The 15,615-nt window shown below is 35.9% G+C and overlaps 1 protein-coding gene across 5 annotated transcripts in view; it reads right to left on the bottom strand.

The window, feature by feature from the left end:
- The window catches only part of DACH1 (dachshund family transcription factor 1), a gene marked incomplete at both ends in the record, with an annotated part of 415,686 nt that overhangs the window by 125,425 nt on the left and 274,646 nt on the right, over window positions 1-15,615 (bottom strand). For 2 of the 5 annotated variants that reach the window (XM_082602110.1, XM_082602109.1), the window contains one exon: window positions 4,574-4,746. The exons of 2 other annotated variants lie outside the window; for them this stretch is intronic. In XM_082602110.1, coding sequence (XP_082458236.1) covers window positions 4,574-4,746 — 173 coding nt within the window. Of the gene's footprint in view, window positions 1-4,573; window positions 4,747-5,199; window positions 5,356-15,615 lie in introns of all 5 variants that reach the window. One more of the 5 variants, XM_082602108.1, reaches the window with a different exon arrangement.

Raw genomic sequence — 15,615 nt, forward strand, 5'->3', positions numbered from 1 at the left:
AGAAGAAATTAGAATTTTGGTCTGGAAAAAAGAAACTCCACAGGTACTATAGCAGAGGACTTAAATATTTAAATGGTTAGAATACAGAAGAATTAGTAAACATTTTTTCCAAGAAATTAAAATTAAACTAGAAGCTATTGAGAGGAAAATTTTAATTTGATCAATTAATACCTTCATCACTCTTAAATTTGCTGAAAATAGAATAGGCCTTCTATAAAATAGATATATAAAAATGGGTAGAGAAGATGCAGGAATGCTTTCTCCACCAAGGAGGGAGCTGGATTACAAAACACCTAACATCCCAAGCCTATGACTCTTCATGTTCTATGAATATTAAACAGTAAAAGTATATGGGTTTCACTGATACATAATAGACTAATACAGGACGTCTAATGATTTAATATAATCTTAGACATTTAGCTATTAGGGATTTAAGGTAGAATTATTATTGTGTAAACAGTATATGTCCTTTTCCTCCCTCCTCAAAGTTATCTTACTAAAATATTTACAGTAGTCCAAGACAGTCAATCAGAGAAAATCTAATTTCGGTACTTTAGCAGACTCTGTCATGGAGGCTTGCATTTAAAGCAAATAACAATGTCATAGTGGTACTCTCCTCACCTATATAATTTTCTTTTCCTCAATGTTTTTAATTTCTTTTCCTTTCAAAGCCAAATCCCGTGGCTCTATGGTGTTTGACAGTTTAGTCGGTGCTGCTTCCATTAACCACAGCCTAAGATTCACATGGGTTTGAGTTAATCAGAACTCAAGGATTAGCAATTTTTTCCTGTAAAGAGCCAGCTAGCAAATATTTTATTCAACAATGCCTTTGTATTTAAAAGTAGCCATAGACATTATGTAAATTAGAGTGTGGCTAATTTCCAGAAAACTTTATTTATGGACACTAAAATTTGAATTCCATATAATTTTCATGTGTCATGAAAGATTTTTCTTCTTTCGATTTTTTTCCAACCAGTTAAAAATGTAAAATCATTCTTAATTCATGGTCCATACAAAAACTGACAGCAGCATAGGTTTTACCCAAGTTCAGCAGCTTGCAGACCCTGCTCTACTGCTTGAACTTGTAGGTACATTTTCTTAAACAGGTTTATAAGAAAATCATTGGAGTTCCTTTAGTTCATAGAAATAGATAACAAATTTTTTTTTTTAAGCTTGTAACTCTGAGAGCTATGGTTTTGCTTTTCTTCTGTCTTACAAATTCTTTTTGCTATTCTCATTTGGGTTGTGTTTTAATTTTAATTCTTGTCATTACTGTCAAAAAGGTAAATAGCACATTCCTGCATATGGACCATCCCTCAAAGCCTATTTTCTCTTGTTTTATCATTTCTTCCAGTGGGGGTAAATCTTTGGTATTTAACATTTCACTTTTAATTGGCCTTCATATTTAGAATCTTTTCAGGCAAACAAACTTGTAGGCTCTATTTTAATTACCCACTTGGGCCCCATACTCTTTAACGTGACCTAAGAGTCAACCATTTTCTTTGGGGAAAATAAAAATTTCCCCTAAATTAAGTTTAATTAATATGTATCATGTGAGTTTACTAAACACTGCTTCGAATGAGTGAGACAATGAGAATGTTGAATTCTCAGTAATAACTATTATCAAAAATGATCATAAACTGAATTGATACCTTGATTAACAAATCGGTTCCCTCACTGATGACAATGTAGCATTCAGTGGCATTCTCTCAGGAAAGAATATTTTGGTAGTCGATCTTGGCCTCCTGTGATATTTCTTGTTATTTTCCTCTGGTAGGGATACTCCCGAAAATTATTTAAGGAGCAAGTACACATCTTTGTTTATAGAGTATTATTATATGAAAAATTTCCATTTGCATATTATTCAAATTCTATATAACTAATGACAGGGTCTTTACAAAATGTATAATGACTTGAATGCATCACAATAATACCACACAGAGTATTTTCATTGCCCTAAAAACCCCCTGTTCTCCATCTGTTCATCCTCTGTTCCCACCCACTAGCAACCAGTGATCTTTTTAGGATCTCCATAGTTTTGGCTTTTCCAAAGTGTCCTACACTTGAAACAGTACAGTGTGTAGCCTTTTCAAACTAGCTTCTTTAACTTAGCAGTAGGCATTTGAGTTTCCTCCATACCTTTTCATGGCTTGATAGCTCATTTCTTTTTAGCTCCGAATAATATTCCATTGTATGGTGGTGAGAATTCAGCTAAGCTACTCTGTGGTATTGCTGCTTCAGCATACATTGTGTTTGACCACGTGTCCTACAGGGACCTTAAACTGACACTAGCCTGCTTCATACAAGTGCACGCTCTAGACAGCAGCCAGAGTCATGAGTAAATGTAAGTCCCTGGTATGACTTGCCCAAAAGCCCTTGTGATCAACAGTCTTCTTAGAAAAGACCTCTGGGAGGCTTACCAAAACCCTACTCTTTTGGTTTGAATTGACCAATACAGCCCCAGCCTGGAAATCCTGAAATACCCCACCCATGGATCCTAATAAAGCCATTTGCCTCAGGTCCTGCCTTGTTCTCTCTGTCTGCACTCTGCCTTGACCCCCCCGTCTGGTCCCTTGAGGCATGCCAAGTACTTCCTCCATGACCTGTTAGTAATAAACTTCTCTGTTTCATTTTTTCTTGTGGTCTGTTGTTGAACCATGGCTCACTCACTTAACAAATGCTAATTCAGTTTTTGGAAGTATAGCTGACTTACAATATTAGTTTCAGGCGTACAACATAGTAATTCGATATTTTTATAGATTACTCTCCATACAAGTTATGACAAAATATTGACTATATTTTCTGTGCTGTACATTACATTCTTGTAACCTACTTATTTTATACCTAGTAGTTCAGTACCTCTAATCCCTTTCACCTATTTTGCCCCTCCCTCCCAACCCTCTCCCTTCTGGTAACCATTAGCTTGTTCTCTGTATCTGTGAATCTGTTTCTGTTCTATTTGTTCATTTGTTTTATTTTTTAGATTTCACATATAAGTGAAAACATACAATATTTGTCTTTTTCTGTCTGACTTATTTCACTAAGTATAATACCCTCCAGGCCCATCCACATTGTCACAAATGGCAAACAACAAAGTCATCGCACACAGAGGTACACAATTTTATTATCCAGTCACCTCCTGAAAGGCATCTTGGCTGCTTCCAAGTTTTGGAAATTATGAAAACAGCTGCTATAAATACCCATGGGCAAATTTTTGTAAAGACCTAAATTTTCAACTCCTTTTGATAAAAATCATACGGTTGTAGGGTAAGAGTATGTTTAGTTTCATTAGAAACCACCAAACTGTCTACTAAAATGTCCATATCATTTTGCATTACCACCAGCAATGAATAAGAATTGTAACAAGGTCTTTTATGTAACACATGCTCCAGAGACTCCCCTAAACTCACATGTATTATATTCAGAAAAACAAGGTAATAATTATGTCAAATATGGATAATGCAGCATGAGGTATCTTTTACTTAGTTTAAAAATTAATAATCTATTCTGACAATGCTAATGGTATGGATGAACCTATTTGCAGGGCAGGAATAGAGATGCGGATGTAGAGGATGGATGGGTGGACACAGAGGGGGAAGGAGAGGGTGGGATGAATTGGGAAACTGGGATTGACATATATACACTACCATATGTAAAATGGATGGCTAGTGGGAACCTGCTGTATAACACAAGGAGCCCAGCTTGGTTCTCTGTGATGACCTAGATGGGTGGGGTGGGGCGGGTGAGAGGGAGGTCCAAGAGGGAGGGCATATATGTGTACATGTAGCTGGTTCACTTTGTTGTGCAGTGGAAACTAGCACTGCATTGTGAAGCAATTATACTCCAATAATAAATAAATGAATAAAGTACTTTGATTTAAATATACATTATAAAATAATATGAATGAAAAAGTATACACATACACATATTTAAAAGTATACACATACCCCCCACACACACACATATACAGAGAGAGCCAGAGAAGTGTGTATATATACACATATGTGATACCTGTAAAACAATAATGTTATCTTCCACTTACTGTGTATTTTTGAATTTACAAAAAATTTCAATTTTATTATTTCATTTAGTTTTTACACTCACACTGTATTACACACTTTTTTAGGTGTAGAAATAATCAGAAAGATTTAGCTATATGCCAAGGTGACACAGCTAGTTAAGTGGCAGAACCATAATTTAACCCTTCTGGTCTTCTGAAAATAAATCAGATACTATTTTCCACACCTTATGGCTCATAACACCACACACACATACACACATACCCACGAACACAAACACAACCATACATATAAGCACATACACTTTGAAGTATATCATTGAATATGCTATGTTCATCTCTCCCTTAGTAGATATAATAGAGAACTTCAAGTTAGCCTAGCCTGCCTAAATACTGTACCCCTGGTTCTAATTACTATAAGTGACATTTTTTTCTCATAATATACTTAGATTTTTAGAGTTAGAACTACTTGTGGAGTAAGAAAAATGGATTGAGTGATGGTGGCTTAAGATGATTTTGGCTTAAGGCAAATCAATCATGTAATTAAACAATTACCTTAATAACAGATGTCTCAACTCTGGATGGGGGGCTCTGAACTTGTGCTGCTGCCGCCATATTGGCAATGGTGCTGAGATGGTTCATCTGACTCATTGCCATGGTGACAGATGCTGGAGGTAGGCTGACAGGAATTAGAGGGTGGGGCATCATCATAAAAGGCAGTTCCAGTCCTGTACAAAATACACATATATCATCATTTCTCTATTCAAGTAAAACAATGAAACATGGTATATCTCATTAATTAAAATGGCAAAGGACATAAATCATTGAAAGTTGAAACATTTTAAAATGTTCTAATAATGAGAGTCAAAGGAAAAATATTTGTCCTCTTTGCATGCAACAGTGCCCACTTATCACTCAAGGAAATTAGGCTTAAAGCTAACCAGTTTGGTGCCATGTTTTATCACTCACCACTCTTCATTTGTGTTTAATACAGTTAGTTCTTTGCTACATTATTCTTCTGATAGTCTAATTCTTGTTTAAAATACTATGGTTTTCTTTATCATGTTTAGCTGTCTAAATGTAGTGTACCTATCTCCTATGTCCTATATTTTACTATCCGATCATTAGATTTTTTTATTCTTTGCAACTATCATTTTTAGTGCTAAAAAATGCCATCGTACCATTTGGCAGAAGGTGGCTCTGCTGAAGATGGTGGAGAGGATGACTGATTGGAAGACTAAGTGCTCTAGGTATGCGGGGGCAGGTAACAGAAGCATGAGATCCCCGGGGTGGGGAAGAATACAGTGTTTCCTTTTCCCAAGAACCTTCACTGCTGCCTGTGGGGAATGAATATCAATTATTTGGATACAATATTATTCCAACTCTTCTAATGAATAATTGGAAATGAGGTTTTAAAAAGCATATCAGACGTAAAGAATGGACTTGAGGACACGGGGAGGGGGAAGGGGAAGCTGGGACGAAGTGAGACAGTGGCATGGACATATATACACTACCAAATGTAAAATAGATAGCTAGTGGGAAACAGCCACATACCCCAGGGAGATCAGCTTGGCACTTTGTGACCACCTAGAGGGGTGAGATAGGGAGGGTGGGAAGGAGATGCAAGAGGGAGGAGATATGGGGACATATGTATATGTATAGCTGATTCACTTTGTTATAAAGCAGAAACTAACACACCATTGTAAAGCAATCATACTCCAATAAAGATGTGAAAAAAATATATCACATTTGGAGATTGGCTAAGTGATTTCTTGGGAAATAAGCTCAAGTAAGTAAATTTCTTTTTGTTTTTCTATTTCTTAAATACAGTCTCAAATTTTCTGAAAAATAACATTTTTACAATAGGTAGGCTATTTGTGGAGTCTATTCCTGTTTGACTACCCAACTTAATATAAAATGGATTCTATTATATACCTCTAGAATTAATTACTTCTTGGAACTGAAGCACACTGATAGTTATAGAACCCAAAGTTATCCTTGTATAATAGAATCCCAGTCACCTTTCAGAGTTAAAGTTCCTAATTTAATTCCACAGAAAATCCTAAACATAGAATCATTAAATGCCCAACTTGGTTAGACATGGTCCAGGGAGCACAAAGATCATTTACAAAAGAAAATAATATCAAAGCAATAAATTAAATGTGTGTGAATCAATAAATATATCTCTTGTTTTCAGCTGCAGAGAAACTTAAGTTTATGACTGTGGCAATACAGGTGCCAAAGTCAGAACAGTACCTTTAACGGCGTGTATTTCAATATCATGGCCACATCTCAGATTAAATAGATCTTGAAACACCTTAATAGGGTACTCCTTGGAAGGTTTTTATATATCATTTCAATTTAGGCATGTTCTCAGATTAAATTATTTTACCATTAATTTATTGTTTAATTGAATCTGTTGAATATACAAAGTACCCACTTGAAAGAAAGTTTCTCTAATATCCCTGTCAGCTTATGAGTTTTCATTTCTTAAAAAAGGAAAAGAAACAATATTTTCATATAATATGCTTAGAAACAGCAAAGTAGGTAAAACTCCAATTTAAATGCTTTAGCTCTATTAAGAGCCTCATTGTAAAATCTCTAAGACATAGTTTTTCATGAAGAATACTTAGTTGCTGCCATGATTTTTTTTTCCATTTACTTCAGAAGGACAGTTAAGGTTCAATATAAATTCAAACTCATTAGCTCAATACTGTCTGGATCTTAGAGTAAGTTGTTCAGAAGTGGGTAATGAAAACTCAATTAAAATTCTTCAGCAATCAGACAAAGCAATTTTATTAAACAATGAAGAGGATCAATTAAAATGGATATCTTTATTATTTTACAAGAAACCAGGACAGCTTTTGGTTAAAAAAATGTTTATAGCTTCATACAGAAATGACTCACATAAAAGCAATCTCTCCAGCTTGCTCCTACACTATGATATAAAAGTTCACTTCTATATTCACAAATTTATACAGCTTATTTCTCTACTCGTGACTTTTTTGACACTTTATACCAAGGTCCTAGTCAAACATGCAAAAGCTGTAAGTATATAAATTTTTTAACATATTATGTCAAGAAAGCATTCAGTGACAAAAGGTTTTAAACATTTTCACTTTACATTGTCTTTATCAAGGTATATGCAAAATTCTTCTTTAAATATTTACTTTTTTTTTTTTTGCGGTACGTGGGCCTCTCACTATTGTGGCCTCTCCCGTTGTGGAGCACAGGCTCCGGACGCAGCCATGGCTCACGGGCCCAGCCGCTCCGCGGCATGTGGGATCTTCCCGGACCGGGGCACAAACCCATGTCCCCTGCATCGGCAGGCAGACTCTCAACCACTGCGCCACCAGGGAAGCCCCATATTTACTTTTTATGTTATCATTTAAAACAAGAGTTAAAGCATAATCACCAATTATTTGGATATAGAAATAACACTTTGGAATAAATGTTATTGAATATGGGAACTGCATTGGAAATTTATAAATAATAGATAATTTTCTCTTTATATTTCATTTAAAATATCCAAGGATTACATTTTCATAGTAGATTGCATTTTTGAGGTTAACTAATATTAACTAATATATGGAGGAGGGAAACATATTCACATTCATTATTTTGGATTGAGTTTGAGTTCTGCTTACACCTATTATCTATTTTTGTTTCTCTGTCCAATTGAGCCAATTTCTTTTATTTACATCTAGATTACCAGTTAATAAATGGGAAAAGCCATTTTCCCAATATACTTCAATTTCACTCTTGTGTCAATAGAGAAGCACTTATAATTCTATTTTTTCACATTATCAAAGTGTAAAATATAAAGTTAAAACTCTGATTAAATCATTCTGGTAAGAGATTATATACAAAATACTACCTATTTCCACATCTCTTTTGGATCACAGGGTATCAGTCCCTTGTGTAAGGGTAAATATCAATCATCCATATATGATTTTTCCATAGCAAGTTTATAACACTAGATTGGATTTTCTCACTACATAAAATGCTCCTAGCCATCTCCACCAATCATCATTTGTTAAATTCTCATGATGTTAGCTCATTTGGGTAATAAATAGAGCAAACAATTAAGAAACTAAGTCTAATGAAAAATATACAATATATAACCAAGTCAGCTGTAAGTGATTTTTGCTTAATTTATAACATCCTTCTCCTCTATTAGCATGAATAAATAAGAATTGAAAATAGGCCACTTCAGAACAAGACATGCCCATAGTTATTAAATGTATAATTTCAAGTGCTTTTGTTTAAGCCAATATATTTGATATAAGCCAGTATCTATGTGTGTGCCTACACACAAACATGCATACACATATACACCTTTAAGATTAAAGCTTATTATTATGACTGCATGAAAACTTACAGGAGACAGCATATTTCGCATATAAGAAAAGTTCTAACAGTTGGTAAGGAGAGTTACAGAGAAAGAGAATTGATTCTTTTCTCCTCTTCCAGTCTTGTAGAATCCTACCATTTCTTTGACTTTACAATGGAATAAAAAGACAAACTTGACCTAGCCCTAGTATCCTCAAAGAACATATTCTATAATAGGGGGTAGAGACATGTATGCAAAAACTCAGACATTGATAAATATATACAATGGTTTTGAACCAAGGAAATTGGTCATGAGCTCATGAAAAGATTCAGCGCATCCAGCTGTTTGATTATCTAGACTCTATATCCGTATTTCAATGTGTTGGAGGGAAGGATTAAAGGGAGAGAGGATCTCCCACACCTAGTCCTAAACACATATTGTGGAGAAGCATAGGAACAATCTCAGGCTAGACACCTGCTTACACAGGTGGAAATAAATCTGCGCTCTGACTGACGGCAAAACACACAGGCAGCTGTTATATGATGAAGTTAAGTAGTGTAACCACAAGCATCAGGAAGGCCAGCTCCTCATTCAACGATGTGATTTTGGTGGAGTGAGAATTAACAAATGTACCACCTTACAGCAACCAGATGTAAGTGGGCACAGGAACACAAGAGGAAAAATTGAAATTAACACCTGATTACCGGTTTTGTCTCTAGCTAAAAGCTATTAATTATGCATTTATATAATCTGAAACAGTTTTACTCTGCCTAATTATACCGATAGTAAGAATATATCTATAATTACATATGCATATATATGGAACTTATAGACAAAAAGTGATTGTGTGTGTTTAGGTTTCCTTTCCTGTAAAAGATGTGTATTTCTCGGGCTTCCCTGGTGGCGCAGTGGTTGAGAGTCCGCCTGCCGATGAAGGGGACACGGGTTCGTGCCTCAGTCCAGAAAGATCCCACATGCCACAGAGCGGCTGGGCCCGTGAGCCATGGCCGCTGAGCCTGCGCATCCAGAGCCTGTGCTCCACAACGGGAGAGGCCACAACAGTGAGAGGCCCGTGTACCACAAAAAAAAAAAAGTGTATTTCTCAGGGCCAAGCAAGGTGATTTTAAGGTTCAGTGTAACTGAAATTCTGATTCATAAGAAATAGGTATGGGACATTCCCTGTTTATACCCTCTGCACCCCTAACTTTAAAACACAGTCGTAGGTTCTGAAAAAGTAAATAGCTTGGTGGACTATCTTAGTATTTTTCTGAGCTCAGACTATATTTTGTATCCTTCCATTTTATATTTTTATGGTATTTTGTGATACATATTTTATGATGGATCAGGTTATAAACAGAGAAATAGACTACTTTGGGGAGAAACCCTTAAATTTTGAAGCCATCCCTACCTTAAAGGTAACCAGATTGTCAAACAGTTAGAACTGATGGATAACAAATATAAACTAGTTTAATTTTTCCTCTAGTTACTGCCTTCAAATATTCTCTGTTAAGGCTCCCTCTTCTGCCCCTTAATAACCTTGAGCAGATTTTGAGTATAAGAAAATCCATTCTAGTTAACACCTCTCTCTGCGTCCTCATCCCCATCAGCACTTGCCAGCCCTAGGGCCTAGGGAGCTGGAAGACAGAGGGGCTTGGACAGCTTTTCATCCATCTATTCTCTTGGGTAGGAGGGTGAAGGTCTCCCATCCAACCAGTTCCTGCTCAAGTCCTCCCCGCACTGTTGCTTCTATGGCTATACCTATTGGCCATTGACATCTCCCATGTGGCGGGTGCCTAAATGCCAAGTATTCCCTGCCAAGTAATGTCTGATCATTTAAGGGGGTCTTCCAGGGGAACCTCCTAACTGCACAAGTCCCTGACAATGGAAATCTCCTGGAGCTTCCTGCTCTTCTAAGCTCCCCAAACTGCCGTGGTCTCTTGAAACTAAGGCCCTTCTCCTGGTGTGGGTCCTTTTGTTCTGATGATGTCCACTCTCTCTATTCTGTCACCTCTCCTCAATTCTTTCTCTCCTTGCTCAAACATGTACAGAAAGCAGATCAGCAGTTCACACCAAAGCAGACATCCAGCTATGAAATGAGGTGGAGGCATCTGTAATCCTTGAGTAATTCTCTTGAAACTCCTCTCCCTGCACTTGGTGGTGAGGAAGGACTCTCAAAAAGGAATCACTAAGCCACAGCTCCCTGCATTAAGTGCTGTCTTTTCACTACAATGTTTTCTCCGAATCTCCTCTCCTGTGTTGGTCTTCCCCTCTTATAAATGGAGGAAGAGGATATCTGTGGAGTCTGGAGTGATAGTTAAGATTGCAACTCCTGTTCAACTGCTATTAATAAGTACTGATTGGTATTTACTTTTTTTAAATTGAGGAGTACTTGGTCCCTTTTGTTCTTGTGTGGAACCACAGGAAAATTTCTATTTAATATCTTGTTACATAGCATATTCAGTAGAATCAACAACAAATATGACTATACTATAAGTAGAATTTTAGTAACTGAGTCTTGTAAAAAACTGAAAGAAAGGAAAAGAAATATGAATGTTCAACATTCGAAATGTTATTTCACAAATCAACTGAAACTTTATCAATTGAGACAGAAGTTCAAAGAAAAAAGATTACATGAATAAAAAAATAAAGAATGATTAAATGTGGATATAATCATTAATAAAAGAAAGAAGATCATTTTTTTGGAACACAATTTTTATGTAGGAAAAGAAATGAAAACTGCTTTGGGTAAGGATATTATTACTGTTTCTCTTTAATTAAAAAAAAACCTATGGGTATGTATATCAGTGGTACTGATTAAAATCCTAGCCCAAATAATTACATTTATTACTGAATCCTAAACATAGCAAATAAGTAATAGGTTCCAAAAGAGAAGGCCACTGTATAATTTTTAATGAATTTTGGACAGAGTGCATGTAAAGTAATCAAACACAGAGTTAAAGTGATCTGTAGCAAAGAAATGCCTTTTAAACCACCATGCATTAAAATAGTAAAAGTATATTTAAATGTTATTATCTTTTATACCTAGTTGATATGTAACTATTTGTTCAGATTTTCCCACAGGCTGACCCTGATAAAGGAGGCAAATCTCAAAGGGACTAACGGTCACACCACAGCTTAGTGAGTGACACTGATAGACTGTGACGGGAACCTGACATTGTCAAGATTCGTTTACAATGAAAATGAAGGCAACAGCGGGCATTTACTCCATACCATTGGAGACCACTTAGAAGGATGTCAATGCCCTCTTAATAATGGAATCAAGACTGCTAAGGAAAAGTAAATACTAGTCTCAGATGCTACAGATGTTCAGCTGTTACTTCAGCGGTAGGTGAGAGAATAAACAAGTTATTGTCTTTTAGAGGATAAAACTCACCCTAACAAAAAATGAGATATGAAACGTCAGCAGTAACACTAGTATTTTGCATAAATAGGAGAAACAGTCCTTTCATGAATTACTATACTGTAATCTTTTAAATCTTTTTCTGGATAACGATCTGAGCTCAGTGATCTACTTTAGCAAGTAGAAACACTGAAATCTTCCGGTGTTTTGGTTCAACTTTATCCAATTGCTTTATTTTAAAATGAGGAAGAAGCAATCTGTAAAGGGTACTATTAATTGGGGAACAATTTAAAATGTTCCACTTTAAGTACAGTGGTTTAGCCAAGAAAACAGCACAAGCACCTCCTAATTGGTATTGCACAATAATGTCCACAGAGCAGGCCATTTCCAGAGTCTAAAATTTACATTTGCACACATATCCTGTTTGATTTGGAAGTGCTATTTTTTCTTAGAGAGAAAGAATAATATTGTCATGAATTCTAACTATCCCACTGCCAATAAATATGAGTCATTTAGGAAAACATGTTACTTTCCCAGAAATAAGCATTTTCTTTAGTTATCTGTCATTAACTAAACCTAACTCTGAGTGTTACATATTTGTTAACTAGAAATTTAAAACTCTTGCCATACAAGGAGGTTTCTATTTTACCTGTGTTGTTTTCTTTTGAATGCAGAATTGTTTTGAAACATTTTATTTTATATGTAATGGTGATAATATAATACTGGTGCTATCAGTGTCCTTGGACTCAGCAGAACTATGATATTAGCTAAATTTCATCAAGTTGAGATACTTCTATTGCCTTTACATACTCCACAGTGTTGTTGAAAGTAGCATAAGTTAAGCTGTTGCACAAAGTAGCACACAAAATACTGGAAATCAGAACGGTTTATTTTTAAAATTTTGCTTGAGTATTATTTACCATGGCTAATGACTAATTTGCAAGAATAAGAAGCAAATTGTAAAATCAGAGCTGAAGTTCAAGTCATTAATGTCAGATGGGATACATAAATGGATACTTGAAGAACAGGCAGATATTATTAAAAAACAATTACACTGAGAATCTTTGAGGAATCAAGGAAAACTGGAACAGCATTAGGAAACTAAAAATAGACAACAGTTTCCATTTAAATAACCTTGATTCTGAACTCATGAAAGTTATTAGAATAAATTATTATATAAAGAATACAGTACTTTATATATCTTCCCTTATTTCATACCAAATTCCAGAAAGTTTCGATGCAACTTAAAATAAAAGAAAGAAGGCTATTACTATAAAGATAAAAGGTTAAATACTTAATGTGGAGAAGACAAAGATAATTATATCAGAAACACTTTGCTTTTTGATGCTGTTGTTTTCTTTGGACTCATTAGCACTATGTTTTAAGTGTTAACGAGGTAAAATAGATCCCACAAACAAAACAAAACAAAACAAAACAAATGCAGACTCAGACTGGTAAATAGTCACATAGAACTCAGTGTAGGAAAGAAATAGTAGCTACATTAATTGTATTGACTAAATATTTGGGTGTCTTGTTGATTTGGACGACTCTAGGCAAGAGTCAAATGTTTCTATTCAGTGGAAATTAAGATATTGCAACAGATAGATTAATTTCTACAGCTAAAGTATAATGCTATTACGGACAGTGTAGAAATAACAATACTAGGAACATATTTAAGCTTTCCAATCTAAAATAAATACATAAAATTCTTCAGAATAAAGCAGTTTGGTATAGTGTATCCATGTTAATTTAACTGCATCTTTTAACCTTTCTCATAGCCAATGTCAATGAATTTCTACCTCTTCCCATTTTAACTCATCAAATTAGTTTTCCATTAGGCAAACAAATGAACTAGAAATTCTCCACTCTAAAGATATTGTAATTTCCCTATAGAGTTACAATTACATCAAATAAAATTTCAAGTTAATATACTTTCTATACTGTTACTAGAGTACTCAAAGCCATGGTATACAATATTAGCAATTTTATGTTCATGTGTAAGTGTTGCTCATGGTCAGTTGAAATCAGTTTTAACTTTCAGTGTTTCATATAATATTTTCAATTTCAAATTATTTATGTTGAAATTGAAAAATCTTCTCACTTGAGCCAAAATTGCTATTTAATTTTCTAAAAAGCATAAAACTCTTATAGGTAGGATAGCAGGCTCATGGAATTCTTTTGATATTCCTCATATGCATGGATCTAAGTGTTAAATTATCTTCTCCCCAAACCTGGTTAGCCTCAAAGAATGACATCACCAGATAGTTGTATAATCCACAAACCTAGGAATCATATTTATCTCCTCGTCTTTAACTGTGTGCCACAGATGTCCAATTCCTGTTGATTTCATTAATGTGATTTATCTCTACTTTGTTTCTCTATCTCTGCTGTTGTAATCATATTCAAGGACCATCATTACTTTTAAGTACAAATCTTTTTTTTTTTTTTTTTTCGGTACGCGGGCCTCTCACTGTTGTGGCCTCTCCCGTTGCGGAGCACAGGCTCCGGACGCACAGGCTCAGCGGCCATGGCTCACGGGCCCAGCCGCTCCGCGGCACGTGGGATCTTCCTGGACCGGGGCACAAACCCGCGTCCCCTGCATCGGCAGGCGGACTCTCAACCACTGCGCCACCAGGGAAGCCCTTAAGTACAAATCTTGCATTGTCACCCCCCTGCTTAGAGGACTTCAACTGTTTCCCATTGTTATTAAGTAAAAGACCCAACATTTCTTTTCTTAATGTAAGCACCAAATGATCAGGCTTATGCCTCTTTTGCTCGTCACTGTGTCCTCAGCATTTAAGAAAGTAGGACTAACTCTGTCAGTTTTCGAGTCGAGAGTTGCAAACCCAGACCAATTCTTACATTCACGTGTGGTAAACTTCAGCGTGGCATTCAAAAATGATAAACTATAGCCTTTGTCCTTGACCAGCTTATAACAGAAGAGAGTGATAGACAGATATAGCATATATGCACATAATCTTATCCTTTGACTGGAATAAAAGATAGAGAAGATGAAGAATAGGAAATATGTCTAACATTTTAGAAATAAACTTCTTAGAATGTGGTAATCATTTGGATACAAATGGAGATGAAAAGAGTAAAATGTGAGAGATAACTTCAGTATCTAGTTAACAGCTGGGGATACGGTGATATTATTAATGATGCAATGAAGATGGTGATGATGATGATGACAATGATATCTAACATGTATCATCTGCTTTCAATGTGTCACTCATTATGTTCAGCTTTTATATGCACTATCACAATGAATCTTTAGAACCTCTGAGATATATCCACATTAGTATTATTAAAGTTGATTAAACTTGTCCTGGGATTTAGATCTTGGAATTCTGAACTCACAATACCAGCTTTTAATCACCTTTATGAGGAAGATCAGGTTTCATTATGAATAAAAATCCATTTGATTCTGGACTTGTTGAATATAAGATATTTCAGAAGCACTCAAATGAGATTGACAACAAGCATTGGAAATATGGCATTGAAATTTGGAAGGAAAGCAGATGCCCAGTGAGGAAGATTTGGATGTCTTTGATTTGTAAGTGGGAGATTAAGCCATGGTGCTTGAAGAGGGTATAGAAAGTATAAAGGTATTTCTACTAAAAGTGTATTTCTACTGGAAGCCACAGAATAAGGCCGAAACAAGCCAAGTTGGATGACTTAAAAATAAAGCCTAGGGGACTTCCCTGGTGGCGCAGAGGTTGAGAGTCCACCTGCCGATGCAGGGGACACGACTTTGTGCCCCGGTCCAGGAGGATCCCACATGCCACGGAGCAGCTGGACCCGTGAGCCATGGCCGCTGGGCCTGCGCGTCCAGAGCCTGTGCTCCACAGTGGGAGAGGCCACAACAGTGAGAGGCCCACATACCACAAAAAATAAATAAAT

Source organism: Mesoplodon mirus (genome assembly GCF_964341445.2).
Source record: "Mesoplodon mirus genome assembly, chromosome: 17".
NCBI lineage: Eukaryota > Metazoa > Chordata > Mammalia > Artiodactyla > Ziphiidae > Mesoplodon > Mesoplodon mirus.